Source organism: Lithobates pipiens, unplaced genomic scaffold (genome assembly GCF_037356315.1).
Source record: "Lithobates pipiens isolate NorthernLeopardFrog02 unplaced genomic scaffold, aLitPip1_a1.2 Scaffold_16, whole genome shotgun sequence".
Taxonomy (NCBI): domain Eukaryota; kingdom Metazoa; phylum Chordata; class Amphibia; order Anura; family Ranidae; genus Lithobates; species Lithobates pipiens.
Genome location: NW_027507748.1, coordinates 545,544,631 through 545,559,422, shown reverse-complemented (window position 1 = coordinate 545,559,422; position 14,792 = coordinate 545,544,631). Strand labels below are relative to the sequence as shown.

At 43.1% G+C, this 14,792-nt stretch overlaps 1 protein-coding gene across 5 annotated transcripts in view; it reads right to left on the bottom strand.

Moving 5' to 3' along the window:
* Positions 1-14,792, bottom strand: part of SPATS2 (spermatogenesis associated serine rich 2) — a 161,552-nt gene that overhangs the window by 33,256 nt on the left and 113,504 nt on the right. For 4 of the 5 annotated variants that reach the window (XM_077483352.1, XM_077483350.1, XM_077483351.1 and 1 more), the window contains 3 exons: positions 7,032-7,111; positions 1,597-1,705; positions 792-841 (listed from right to left, as the gene is read on the bottom strand). In XM_077483352.1, the coding sequence (XP_077339478.1) occupies positions 792-841; positions 1,597-1,705; positions 7,032-7,111 (239 nt within the window). Of the gene's footprint in view, positions 1-791; positions 842-1,596; positions 1,706-7,031; positions 7,112-7,217; positions 7,280-14,792 lie in introns of those variants that run through there. The other variant, XM_077483354.1, reaches the window with a different exon arrangement.

Sequence of the window (14,792 nt, the reverse complement as noted above, 5' to 3'; positions counted from 1 at the left end):
GACCTAGCATAGAAAAGACAAGCATTAGGCCCTGTTCACAAATAGTGCGGTGAACTGCGTTTTACTGTGCTGGAAGAACACAGGTCATCGCTAGGACACAATGGGGTTTGTTTACTAGAGCTGGAGACTGCAAAATCAGGCTCACTTCTGCAAAGAAGCCAATCAGCTTCCAGGTTTTAATGCTAAAGCTTAATGGAACAAGCTGAGGTTAGAAGCGGATTTGTTTCTATGCAGAAGTGAGCCTGTTTTTTTTTTTTGCTCTCTAGCTTTAGTAAATAAACTTCAAGTGTCCTAATCACATTGAAATGCACCTCAAAGGTGCCTTGCATTAAGCTGCAATGCAATGCAGACGACATGCATTTTGTGCTCTTCAAATAAAGGTTCTACGAGAAAAAAAAGGGAGCTGCAGGCTGCACCGAAATGCGCATCACACTGGTCCCTAACACTGGCTCACTGCAGTCGGAATGGACAGTTGCCAGACACTAAACTGCTGCGGTTTAATGTGTGACAGCAGTCTGTTGCTGTGTAAATGGGCCTTTAGTCCTCGTTCACATTGAATGCGGCTTTGAAATCATGTGACTTAATCTGAAATTGTAGTATTTCAAAGCCACATGTCAGTGCGACTTTAAACACAGCTGTGTGACTTTGTGCACAGGTGTCTATGCAAGTCACACTCAAAATCGCCAAAAGTAGAGCAGGAAATACTTTAAATCGATATGGCACCACAGATTCCTTTATCAATTCTAAATTCAGCTCTCATTTCAATACAACAATGCGACAATGCAGTTTACCTTTTTCTTGCCAAGCACAGTCCACTCCTTTAAGACCTCAACAGCATTTCCTAGGGTAAAAAGGGAGAAAAGGGTATTTATCTTAGGAGGATAATACCATTTGGGTATTACATTTGCAGCACAAAAAAAAAGGAACAAACTATGCACAATGATGTGGACAGGCAAACATTTTACTTTTTTTTTTTTTTTTTTTTTTTTTTAACTCTTACACCATATACCATAGAACCGCCATTTCAACTTTTTGGGATAGCTCACACTTAACTATTGCATTGAGGAAAAATTTAGGCATGCTGTATTTTAAAGTGCATGTAAACCCTCCCATCATTTTCAGACATGGAAGTTGCCATCTTAGCCTCCGTTTGATCTCCAACTGCCATGATGCTTTGCATATGATCAGTTATGACACCAGCCATTGGATGGTTTGACAGTTTGGTTTCAGGCACAAGCAAATGTGACAGCTAGCATTCCTGGCATGCCAGAATGTAACAATTTTACAATTTACTTTGCTTTACTATTGTGCAACACAAAAGCACAAACACCAGATGGACAGAAATACAATTCCATTGCTGTAATAAATCAGGTTTGGAAAAAGAGTAAAATTAGGAGGAGGAAATATAACACCCTCAGTTTTAGAAAGATTGAGTTGAGGAAGCGGTATAACATCGAGGGGGGTCAGTTGAGTTGGAGAACATGTTTATTTAAACAAAAAAAAATCACTTTAAGGCATCTTTAAAACAGGACTTGTTTTTGTGGTGACAATCCAGATAGCCACATGCTACCTATGGGAATATGTTCTGGAACTAACCTTCCATGAATGCCTGCACTGTCCTGTCCACACAGTTATCAAAGTGCTGTAGTACCAGTATGATCTCATTGTTACTCTTGTTTGGAACAATTGCACGGACTGCATTGATCTGAAATAAAATAATTTAAATAATGTAAAATAAAAAGGATCATTCAAAAACATTACATATGCTGCAGTAAAATAATGTATCTTTTTATTTCAACATATACAAAATTACTATGCATAACCATTTACAATTCAATCTCACTATTCATTACTCAATTTTTTTTGGTAAAGCTCTTAATATTGTCTACATGTATATCTTTGTATAAAGGGGTAGTTGGTGAGGCTGGGTGTGTCCAACAGAACATAACTGGGCAGGGCTGACAATGCTGCTTGGGATTTCTGTGCAGCAGGGGTACCATTAACTCAAACCACCAGAGGAGAAGCTTGGGAAACAAACATATTTCTTCGGTTTTGAATAAAATCAGACATCAGAAGGTATCTGTTGGGTTACATAATCAAAAGCTCCTTGATGATCTGTACTTTTTTTCCATGTAACATTGAAAACGGTTTAGGGCAAATGTAATTGCAACTTATGAAAGGAGTGAAACATTTAGATATAGTGGAGCGTGCTATACACACAAACATTTTAGAAATGCCTGATCACTGGTCAACCACCTATAGTAAGTTCGTTTTTTAACCACTTGACCACTGGGCACTTAAACACCCTTAATAACCAGACCAATTTTCAGCTTTCGGTGCTCTCGCATTTTGAATGACAATTACTCAGTCATGCAACACTGGACCTATATGAAATTTTTGTCCTTTTTTTCACACAAATAGAGCTTTCTTTTGGTGGTATTTAATCACCGCTGGGTTTTTTTTTTTTTGTGCTATAAAAGAAAAAATACCGAAAATTCTGTAAAAAAACGAATTTTTCTTTGTTTCTGTTAGAAAATTTAGCAGATTAGAAATTTTTTCTTCATAAATTTTGGCCAAAATTTATACTACTACATATCTTTGGTAAAAATAAGTACAAATTGGTGGATATTATTTGGTCTTTGTGAAAGTTATAGAGTCCACAAGCTATGGTGCCAATATCTGAAAATTGATCACACCTGAAGGACTGACGGCCTATTTCAATTCTTGAGACCCTAACATGCCAGAAAAGTACAAATACCCCCCAAATGACCCCTTTTTGGAAAGAAGACATTCCAATGTATTTAGTAAGAGGCATGATGAGTTTTTTGAAGTTGTCATTTTTTCCCACAATTCTTTGCAAAATCAAGATTCTTTTTACTTTTTTTTTTTTTTTCACAAAATTGTCATATTATCAGGTTATTTCTCACACACAGCATATGCATACCACAAATTACACCCCAAAACACATTCTGCTATTACTCCCGAGTATGGTGATACCACATGTGTGAGACTTTTACACAGCGTGGCCACATACAGAGGCCCAACATGCAGGGAGCGCCATCAGGCGTTCTGGAGCACCCAGGACAATTCTGACATTTCTCTCCTACATGTAAAAATCATCATTTATTTGCTAGAAAATTACATAGAACTCCAAAACATTATATATGTTTTTTTAGCAAACACCCTGGAGAATACAATGGTGGTCTTTGCAACTTTTTATCTCGCACGGTATTTGCGCAGTAATTTTTCGAATGCTTTTTTTTGGAAAAAAAACTGTTTTGTGCTTAAAAAAAAAAAACACACAGTAAAGTTAGCCCAATTTTTGCATAATGTGAAAGATGAAGTTACGCTGAGTAAATAGATACCCAATATGTCACTCTTCAAAATTGCACACGCTCGTGGAATGGCGGCAAACGTCGCTACTTAAAAATCCCCATAGGCGACGATTTACATTTTTTTTACTGGTTATATGTTTTGAGTTACAGAGGAGGTCTAGGGCTAGAATTATTTCTCTCGCTCTAACGTTCGCAGCGATACCTCACATGTGTGGTTTGAACACCGTTTTCATATGTGGGCGGGACTTACGCATGCGTTCGCTTCTGCATGCGAGCACATGGGGACAGGGGCGCTTTAAAAAAAACATTTTTTTTTTATTGTTCATTTTACTTTATTTATTTTAGTTTGACATTTTTTTCCCCAAAAATAATTTTTTTGATCACTTTTATTCCTATTACAAGGAATGTAAACATCCCTTGTAATAGGAATATGGCATGACAGGTCCTCTTTACAGTGAGATGTGGGGTCAATAAGACCCACATCTCACCTCTAAGCTGGGAAGCCTGAAAAAAAAAAAGATTCTGGCTTTGATCGTATTAGCGATTCGGTAGAAGCACCGGAGGGCGGCGGGAGATGTCTATGGCTGGGTATTGCAGGGTATCACCGACTATGGCTGGGTATCTCAGAGCATGGTGTTGCAGAGTACTGCGTTGCAGAGCATTGCAGGGTATTGGCGGGTGTTGCAGAGCATTGCAGAGTGTTGCAGGGTATTGGCGGGTGTTGCAGAGCATTGCAGAGTGTTGCAGGGTATCGGCGGGGGTTGCAGAGCATTGCAGAGTGTTGCAGGGTATCGGCGGGGGTTGCAGAGCATTGCAGAGTGTTGCAGGGTATTGGCGGGTGTTGCAGAGTGTTGCAGGGTATTGCAGAGCGTTGCGGAGTGTTGCAGGGCATTGCGGAGTGTTGCAGGGCATTGCGGAGTGTTGCAGGGCATTGCGGAGTGTTGCAGGGCATTGCAGAGTGTTGCAGGGCATTGCAGAGTGTTGCAGGGCATTGCAGAGTGTTGCAGGGCATTGCAGAGTGTTGCAGGGCATTGCAGAGTGTTGCAGGGCATTGCAGAGTGTTGCAGGGCATTGCAGAGTGTTGCAGGGCATTGCAGAGTGTTGCAGGGCATTGCAGAGTGTTGCAGGGCATTGCAGAGTGTTGCAGGGCATTGCAGAGTGTTGCAGGGCATTGCAGAGTGTTGCAGGGCATTGCGGAGTGTTGCAGGGCATTGCGGAGTGTTGCAGGGCATTGCGGAGTGTTGCAGGGCATTGCGGAGTGTTGCAGGGCATTGCGGAGTGTTGCAGGGCATTGCGGAGTGTTGCAGGGCATTGCAGAGTGTTGCAGGGCATTGCAGAGTGTTGCAGGGCAATGCAGAGTGTTGCAGGGCAATGCAGAGTGTTGCAGGGCAATGCAGAGTGTTGCAGGGCAATGCAGAGTGTTGCAGGGCAATGCAGAGTGTTGCAGGGCAATGCAGAGTGTTGCAGGGCATTGCAGAGTATTTGCAGGGAATTGCAGAGTAATGCAGAGTATTTGCAGGGAATTGCAGAGTAATGCAGAGTATTTGCAGGGAATTGCAGAGTAATGCAGAGTATTTGCAGGGAATTGCAGAGTAATGCAGAGTATTTGCAGGGAATTGCAGAGTAATGCAGAGTATTTGCAGGGAATTGCAGAGTAATGCAGAGTATTTGTAGGGAATTGCAGAGTAATGCAGAGTATTTGCAGGGATTTGAGGGGTTAATTTTCGGTGAGCAGCGATGTGGGCACTGCAGATGCAGCCCACATCGCTGCTGACACCGATCTCTTCCCCCTCCGCTGTACCGATCGGTACAGAGAGGGGGAGGGAGGAACCGGCGTCATAACATGACGCCGGCTTGTTTACAAGTGATCACTCCGTCATTTGACGGAGCGATCACGTGGTAAACGGCCGCGATGAGCGGCCGTTTACCGTGATTCGTGATGCGCCGGGTCCACTGGACCCAGCGGTCACGGATGCTCTCGTGTGCGCGCCCCAGGGGGGCGCGCGAGAGCAGAATTCTAGGAGGCCGTTAATTAACGGCCTCTTAGAGTTAAACAACCGCCCTGATGCCGTTAATCGGCAATGGGCGGTTGTTAAGTGGTTAAGCTGGCAATACATGAATGGAAATTTGGCTGGTTTAACCCATTTCGATCCATGTATGGGCAGGGAGGTTGTACAGAAGTGGATATACCAATCAACTTCTGTACAACCGCCTTAGCACATTTTTCTTTCTCAATCAGTGCCAGCAATGTGGATGGAAGTTCCCCCACTGTCAGAATACAATAGCTCAACAGGGAGGATTCCCCCAATCATGTCACTTTTTTTCATACACTCTGGTTGAATGAAAAAAAATGAAAATAAAAAAATCATGTATGGCCAGCCTTTAGAAAAAGGGCTGAAGACACTTATTCATAATCACAGCCAAGCAACTCAGAAGGTGTCCAGGACTGGCAGTCCATATAGTTCTCTCAGGTCAACCTGTAAACGCTGGTTTTGAGAGGAGCGTGTAGTGTAAGCTTTCAGAACATTGGTCTTCAAACTCCGATATCTTTCCCAAGCCACAGATATTCTCTCTGAGTGCAGCTACATGCGAACAGCATTTGGTCATCCCAGCAGCAAGAATACACAGAATCTTGCTGCAGGATTCAAACAGCCACAAGTAACCGTCCATGTAAAGGAGGCAAACAGTTTATACAAGATGTACCATAGGGGAAAAAAAAAAAGAAAACCAAAAGCGGATAGTAAAGTGGTGAATAATTATCTTTTTAAACAAACTATCACTATGTGCCTCCACTATCCCTTTTATGACCCAGCATCATCATATGTTATGTTCTCTCCAGTAGCAAGATGCCATCACATAAATTCCAGACATCTTACTGGTCTCTTTTGAATTCTTTATGTAAATTACAGAAAAAGGAGCTGAATGGATGAAATTATGTGAGGTGACACCAAAGAGATGTTTAAGTGCAGAATGATAAGCTGGTAGGGTGAAGGAAGCCATCGGGTATTAATAAAATATCAGGGTTGGTTATAAAAAAAATCTAATATTTTATCTAGATAAATATGAAATATTGAATATAAATATTCCAAATTTACCCTTTTGTAGTCACCAGGTAACCTGGAGACTGAAGCTCCAGGTCACATAAGAGGGGCAAACCCCCACCCTCTCCGAGTTGACATAGTGCCGTCTAGATTTTTGCCAGAGCAGATGAGCTAGGGCTGGGCTTTCTCAGACAGACCATCACCAACTGCCTACAATGAAGAGTGAAAGCATCCAGTATTAATGTTTATTTACAGATTTTATATGTTATGCAAATATTACAAATAATTAATGTTATTTCACATAATAGTTTATAAACTTACAAGCAGTGGTTGGTTTCAGCGAAAACTACAACAAAAGGATCAATAGATTCAGAGATAAAGAGGGCCAAGTCTGTTATGTACAACCTAATTGTGTGCAGAAGTGAAAGTTCAGTATTCTCAGTGTAGGTGCACACTACTTCAATAACGCTTCAACATGGTCTTCAGCCATGGCATGTTTTTTAGATAACTTCACATATATAATTCTTGTAGCAATTAGTGTCTCAACCAAAGGGATTCAGTTACTCAAGTGCAAAGCCACAAAAGAATAGTCGGTGAATCCTTAGGATGGGTTTGAGAAACGCTGCACTAGACCAATCCCCCCCAGGACACCTACCTTTTCCTTCATATTCTCATAGGAGCCTCCTTGAGCCATCACAGTATTAGATTGTACGTCAAAGACAAAGCCGATTGGATCTGCGAGAAAAAGAAAGCAGAGCAATTACACACAAATGTAACACCTTTCTTAGAACAACATCTATTCAATACAATTAAAATATCAAAATTGGGAATATGCACCAACCCATGATCTTCTCAGTATACGTGTGATATCCTCATATATGCAGGACCTCATTCCTCTTACTTGGCTACTTTAATAAAGCTTGCTGTGTTCATAGCAGGCAGCTCCACCTCCCAAGTCTGGATAGTGTAGAATCTGCTGCATGCGTGGCTATAATATTGCACGACCCGAAAAATTGGACAGCCCTCTATCCCTTTAACTCTAAAATTTCCTTCCAAAGACATAGTGCACTATTCATCCTTCACAGGGAAGCTGCTCTGAAAAGTCAGTGGCAGCAGTGAAACCACTTGGTCAGATCAAGCACTATATGCGGCTTGTCATAAGACGTCTTGCATGTACTTCAGAAAAAACAAAATGAACATTCCACTAACATCAAGCAAAACTTTGGGCTATGTGTTTTTTTGTTCAAAAGCCAGCAACAAAGCTGATTTTTTTTTCCAAGTATTTTCTTTTTTTCTTCAAGTATTAACAAAACATGCAAAGAGAACAACAGAAGACTTTACTTCTTCAGCAGTGGCTACAAAACGACTACAGGAACCAAATCCTGTTTTAGATCAGATCAAGCAATGATAATGGTCCATTGTACTGTTCATGTCCCTCTGCTATTGGGGAATGTGCAACACCAAGCCAACCACCAAGGGATAATTTCACCCAAAACTAACTTTTATTGCTCAGGTTCACCCTACCTCTATTTGGGACTATAGTTGTTTAGCTGGCCACACAGTATTTTTTCATTCAGTCAGTGCTCAAGTTTGAGAGGAGACAGCCACATACTGATTGAAATTCAGCTGGTCCCGGCTGGCCAGCTTTAGATCCTGATAGGTTCGCTATTTGTCCCAAAGTCCTGCCAAAGGGATTTGGCTGCGCCGAATTCTTCAGTTTTACATGATGAAAAATGCAATGGGAGGAGACGTAGGAACACCTCAAGGTGGCAAGGAACAAGAGAGACGGAATCTGGGGAAGGGTGCACTTAAATTGGAGCTCAGGTGTTTCAGCATAATTTGGCTCAAGACCTGATGGCTACATTATTTTTTTTTAAGGCTGAAACTTGTATGGAATTGTAAATTACCACTGGACTAATATTAAACTTTGTATGATGTGTGAATCAGAGACCTACGCTTGTAAATACAGAGACCTCTTTTTGGACAACCCATTTTCTTGTTCGTTCACACTTGCAATAATGCCAGACAGTGGACTCCTGTTGGAATCGCTGGTGAATGCAAACAGCTGTGGTCAAGAAGCCTATACAAAATAATGACAGACTGACATGATCCATGGCTGTCCACAGATTTTCGCATGCATTTGCACAGAGTGGTGACCTGTAGTTGGGTATAGATAATTAGGCCTAGACACAGAGGGATCAAATGAGCGTAAAGGCCCCTTTCACACATGCGGACATTATGTCTATTTCATCCATCCGTTTAGGGTTGAAATACGGACATACATGCATTCCTATGGGATAGCGGGTGTCTGCGGATGAACATCCACAGACACCCGCTATCGTCCGCCTCCGCAATTGTCCGATTCTACAGACGGAGGAAAATCCTATTTTTCTATCAGTCTGCAGAGCGGATCGGATGAACACGGACAGACGGTCCGTGCTCATCCGATCCCCCATAGAGGAGAATGGGGAGCTGACAGGGCTGGGACCGCCCTGTTATCCACCGGCTCAGCGGGGACAACGGAGCGATCCCCGCTGAGCAAGCGGATCATTACTGATCCGTCCCATGTGAAAGGGGCCTTAAGGGCTCATGTACACTCGGCTTAAACCCTGCTTTTACAGTCTTTATTCTGTCTGTAAATTCAGCCCTATGCTAGCATTTATGTTCATGCACACATAGGCGTTTACAGGCATAATAGAAGAGGAGCGTTTACAGGGAGAAAAAAAACCCATCACCAGCACATTCAGGGGAGCAGCTTTTGGGCAATAAGCAAAAAAAAAAAAAAAAAAAAAAAAAACATGCGGAACGAGCAAAAATGTTGATGTATTCTAATGGCCAGAATAAAATATTCTTTCCAACAAAATGCACCAATGTGCATAAATGCGTGTGCAATACACGGCCTTTACCTTTTTTTTTCTTACCCTGGCTTCACACATGCATGCTGAAATAGCATGATTTATGCATGCGTTTGTATGAATAGCATTGCAGTATCAGAGCAATTTCAGCTTCTGCATTTCCATTAACTTCAATGCAAAAAAGTTGTCTTCCACCGACTTAATGCAAAAGTGCCTTCCATTGACTTCAAAGCAAAAACACCTGTCTATCGCAATCCTATGTGAACACTGACCACCGCATTGCCACTATACTCCATCACTTGCGAGTCTGGAACGCACTTCTCCAAACTCGCACAGGACACTTTTTGGAATCTCTTAAAAACACTATGCCTGAGAATTGCAACAGTGGAAACCACCTCGATAAGAAAACGTAATATCTAGCTTGTCATGAGAATCTGTGCGCTTGAAAATACATTCAGATCGTATATATATGTGTGAAGCAGGGCTTAAGCAACTTTCTCCTGCTAGGAGAAAGTGTTCAGATGAGCTGAGCAAACGTGCAGAGCTCACTTAGCCCTAAAGTGCTGCATGTGGCAGCCAAATTCATGGACCCAGTCCCCTCTCTATACTAGGAATGCTGAGCAATTCTGAACAGGAGAATTTTAAAACCTTTGGGTAGCATCCCTTAGTACATTCTCCTTTTGTCCAGTACAACGAGGGGTTGCCTCACTAACAGCTGCCCACCCTTAAAAGGTGGCACGGAAAATTGCTGGTGCTATATGTACTTTATACCTGCCAGCAGCTTTATTAATTTATTGACAGAGACAGCCATTTGCTTGGCTGTTATGTAGGCCTTCCAATTTTAAATTTCTTCCTAGTCAATGACCCAGAACAAGTATAAAGACCAGAAGTTATGGCTTCAATGCCTACATACTTGTGACCAACTCTTACAGTGCTCAATGAGGTAAAAACGCAAAAAAAAAAATAATGAAAAAATAAATAAAATCACCCGGTCTATAAATAAAAGAAATTTTGACTTAAGTCCACTACAAGCGAGTGCCAACAGGCACACAGTTCCTCCTTGATGGTATAACAAATATACAACAATGGTTGGAATAGAATACAGGTAAATAAATACAGCAGGGTGCCAGGTAGCTGTACGCTATTCTCTGTAGTTTACAGGTTTAAAGATCTTATTACTAAAATAAATGAAAAAAGGGCTGAACATATGTGTAATGTAGACATCCATGTTTATGAATGCATAGAACTGTTACCAAAAGACCATTCCAACTAGCTAAACTGCTGCAGGGCAATTTTTTTTTCGCTGTCACTGGTGACTGTCACTTGTTTAAAATGTCAAGGATAGAGCAAAACTGACATTTCCAGTTCTAAAGTAGTTCTCAACTACATTATGCATACACAGAAAGGCATGGCAAAAATAAATGTAATCAGCATAAAGTAAACCTGTCATGAGAAAAGGAAGCTGCCATTGTAGAACTGCCTAGAAAAATGGATGCCTAGATATTATGCCGACACGCCCCCCCTTCAATAATAGATTTCTGTTACCAGGAACTATTGAATTTCCTGACTTTCCCAATTTGCAAACTTGTACTAATGGTCAGTAACACAAAGGATTCTAGTCAGTTAACAAAAGAAGAATGCCGACGGCGGCAGCCATCATCTTCCTCTCGTAACAGGTCCCCTTTAATGAAAATCTTTTTAGGGTTGAGAAAACAAAGGTGTATATAAATTGGATTTGTGTATTGCTTAGTAAAGTAGTATGCGTTTCAGTTTAATTTCTCAGTGGAGGGCTACCATTCAACTGACTGAAAAAATACATCATAGCTGTTACAAAGCCATACAAGTTATTTTAATGATTATTAAAATACATTTTTCCATCAAAAGAGAATATAAAGAAAAAAAAATAAAAAGAATAATTTAAGGCAGTATTAAACCCAAAAGCAATAATTATATTGCAGCTTACCAATTCCGAGATGTGATGGCTGCATTCGTTTTCTTTTTTAGGCTCTTGCTTCTATTTTTATCTGGTGATCCAGCCAGCAAGTCTGTTTTTCACAGAACAAACTCGCCAGCTGAATGTATCCGTTTACATGGATGAGACAAACCACCCAACGCTGTCAGGGCTGATTAAAATGATCAGCTTTTAATGTATTCATGCAAAATCTTTATCCAATAAGGAAAAACAAAAAAAGGTTTGCTGTAACTGATTATAAAGTGTGAGCTGGAGTTTTGCTTTAATTTGTTAGTTTATCTAAATCTGTCAATACATTCAAACACCATCCTCCCCCCAGACTGACAATACTGCCGTCTGCTGTTGTGCCTCCTTTTCTCATTCTTACAGAGTTGCGCCTCAGGTGTGTTACTGGCTACCAGGTGAATACAGACCACCACTGGTGAAAACAGAGGCCAAATGCAGTACTGCACACCACAGAGGCTTGCATCCTGCTCATTTTGAGAGACACAATAAGACAGATGGGATACAGTGAGTGAAGTTTAACTGGCCTACCCCCTAAGGCCTGATTCACACCTATACATTTTTAGTGTTTTACAGATTTGCACCAAGTCCATTTAACATGGTTTCCTATGGGGAAAAAAAAATAAAAATGGGCAGCCCTAGGTGGTATACATCCCCCTCTATGCTATAGGGCTTCAGTCTAGTAATAAGCAGTGTCAGAAGTATTAAAACTCCTTAGAGGGGTGGGTTTTAAGGCAAGTCAAAAATCCAATTTTCTCGTTCATTGACAGACAGCACTCCATTATTCAGAACCATAGGGATGTTCCAAAGCAGTGCCAAACATGAGGGGTGGGACAAAGAGCAATCCCAAGGCCAACACAAGAACCAATCAGTAGCTCAACACAGAACAAACTGGAGCCCAACCTGAATACCCCTTGTGGTCAAAAGAGGTATGCGCAGATGCCAACACACCCACTTTGTTGAACGTTGTGAAAGTGTACACCGACGACTAAGTGGCCACCTTGCAGACTTGCGCAACAGACGTCTGATGACAGAAGGCTCAAAAAAGCACCGTAAGGCCGCGTACACACGGGCGGACTGTATGGCCTACTTAGTCCGTCATACAATCCGACGGACAGTCCGTTATACTTTCGAATGAACGGACTTGACCACACACGGATGCACAAACAGTCCGTCGAAAGCTTGCGCGATGACGTGTACAGCACGTACGACAGGACTAGAAATAGGAAGTCCAATACACAGCAATGCAACCTTCCGTCGTGTAAATCCTTTCTGAGCATGCGCCATTCTTAGTCCGTCGAACTAGCCTACTGACGAGCGGATTGTCCGCTGAAACCAAAGTATGACGGACAGAATTTCGAAAAATCCGAAATACTTAATACGCCAGACTGCACGCTGAAAAAGTCCGCTGAAGCCCACACACGAGCGGACTGTCCGCTGAAATGTGTTTCGACGGACTAAGTAGGCCATACAGTCCGCCCGTGTGTACGCGGCCTAACACGAAAAAGGGGAACCTGATCCCTGACAGAATGGGCCAGAGTCATCATCTGATCCATCCAGAATGGTCACAGGAGAAGCAGACAGCACCTTTCTTGGCCCACCCGTGATCCCAGACTGACCTCAAAAAAAAACTCAGTGGCTGCCAAATACACTTGAATCACCCAAACCACATCCAGGGCAGATAAAGCAAATTCCTTAGGCTACGTTAACCAGGGACACAAGGAAGGCAACACAATGTCCTTATTCAAAAGGGAAAATCGGAGGAAGAAACTGTGGACAAGGGCAAAGGACCAACTTAACCTTATTTAACACTGGGTAAGGTGTACAACAAGATAACGCCACCATTTCCAACACCCCGCGAGCAGAGGCGGTAGCCACCAAGAGGCCACCTTCCAAGGCCATGAGCAGGGGAATCTCCCGAATATTTTGAAAGAGGTTTCTCTAGAACAAAAATCAGTTCAGATCCCACAGTGGTAGAAGAGACCACACCAGTGGAAACAGACAGAGTGCGAGACCAGGAGACGCTGAAGACCACCCAGGTTGACACCTGGCCCTCGATGGTACTGGAGGCCCATTCCTTCTCAACACCCCTTGAAAGGAGGTCGGAATCGGAGCCACCAAGAAAGAATGAGGGTGAATGCCCGGGGACTCACACCAGGATATATGCACTTTCCACATCTGGGAGGTAGATCCTCCTAGGAGGTAGACTCCCTAGCCATCAGCAGTGTTGGAATGGCAGCACCTGGCTCATCACAGCCAGGCCATCAAAACCAGCAACTCTAAAAGAAGGATGGAAGAATGGCCCTTGGGACAGTAGATCCTCCCCGAGAGGCAGTCATCAAGGAACGTCGGTGACCAGGCGCACCCGGTCGGCGTACCCAGACCGGCAGGACCCATCCGTAACCAATAGAATGGCCAGAAACCCCACGGCCTTTATCCTGCGCAAAAGCCACAGCAGAAGCTGGAGAGGTGGAAAGTCGTAGAGCAAACGTTCCCAACCCCATGGGCCCCCAGAGCAATTGAGGTGCCCACCAGAGGATTCTGTGACCTTGCCAGAAACCTTGGTACCATTCTGTTGAGCCAGGATGCAAAACAGATCTACCTCAGGAGTGTCCCATTGGAAACATATCCGATGAAATATGGCCCGGTGAAAGGCTCACCCCATGGTGCAACACTAGATGACAAGCATCCGCCTGTCAGTATTCTACTCCTGGAATGCATACATTGGGGAGGGCCGTAACGATAAGTTCTGCCTTCCAGAGGATACTGGCAACTGCCAACACCCTAATTGGTCCACCTTGGTGATTGACATAAGCCACTGCAGTTGAATTGTTCGACTGGATTCGTACCAGGAGCCCTCGAAGCTGATCTGTGCTGACATAGTCTGATCGCTCGAAGTTCCAGGAAATTGCTCGGTAGTCCGGATTCAAAAACGGGGGAAGTGCTGGGGTCAGGCACATAGTGGAATGCATAAGTAAGCATTTGTGATGCCGATAGAAGCCAGAAAGTCCCCATGATGAAGGGGTGCCACTGCCATGTGGACAGACTCGATCCTAAACTTCTGTACCCACACAAAGCAGGTCAGGGCCTTGAGGTCCAGAACTGGACGTACCCTACTCTCCATCTTTTGGACTGTGAACAGGTTTGAATAAAACCCCTGAAATTGTTCCCGACACGGGATCCGGGGCAATCACAATCTGAAGCAACAGGGCTTGCACAGCCCCATGAAGAACTGAAAATGGTCCGGCGACAGACGCACATTGGAAGTAAAAAACGCTTTTTGGGCAACAAGGTCGGAAATTTATCTTGTAACTGGGCAAAATCAAGACATCACGCGAGAAACAGGTGAGGGTGCACCTTCAAGCTGGCCCTGTCCGTGAGTCTAGAGAATCCCACTCTCAGCTTGCCAGACCAAGTCCTTTCGGAACGTCCCACGGAGGTTTTAAATAGGTTTTAAACCCTTGTTCAGTGGACCCCGAGGGAATAAAAAAAACTGCTGTGAAAGGAAGACTGCCTAAGTGCCACTACAAAAAACTCAGGAAGGGGTCTCCAACTGATACCCCCGCTGCCCGAGCATCCGCACAGG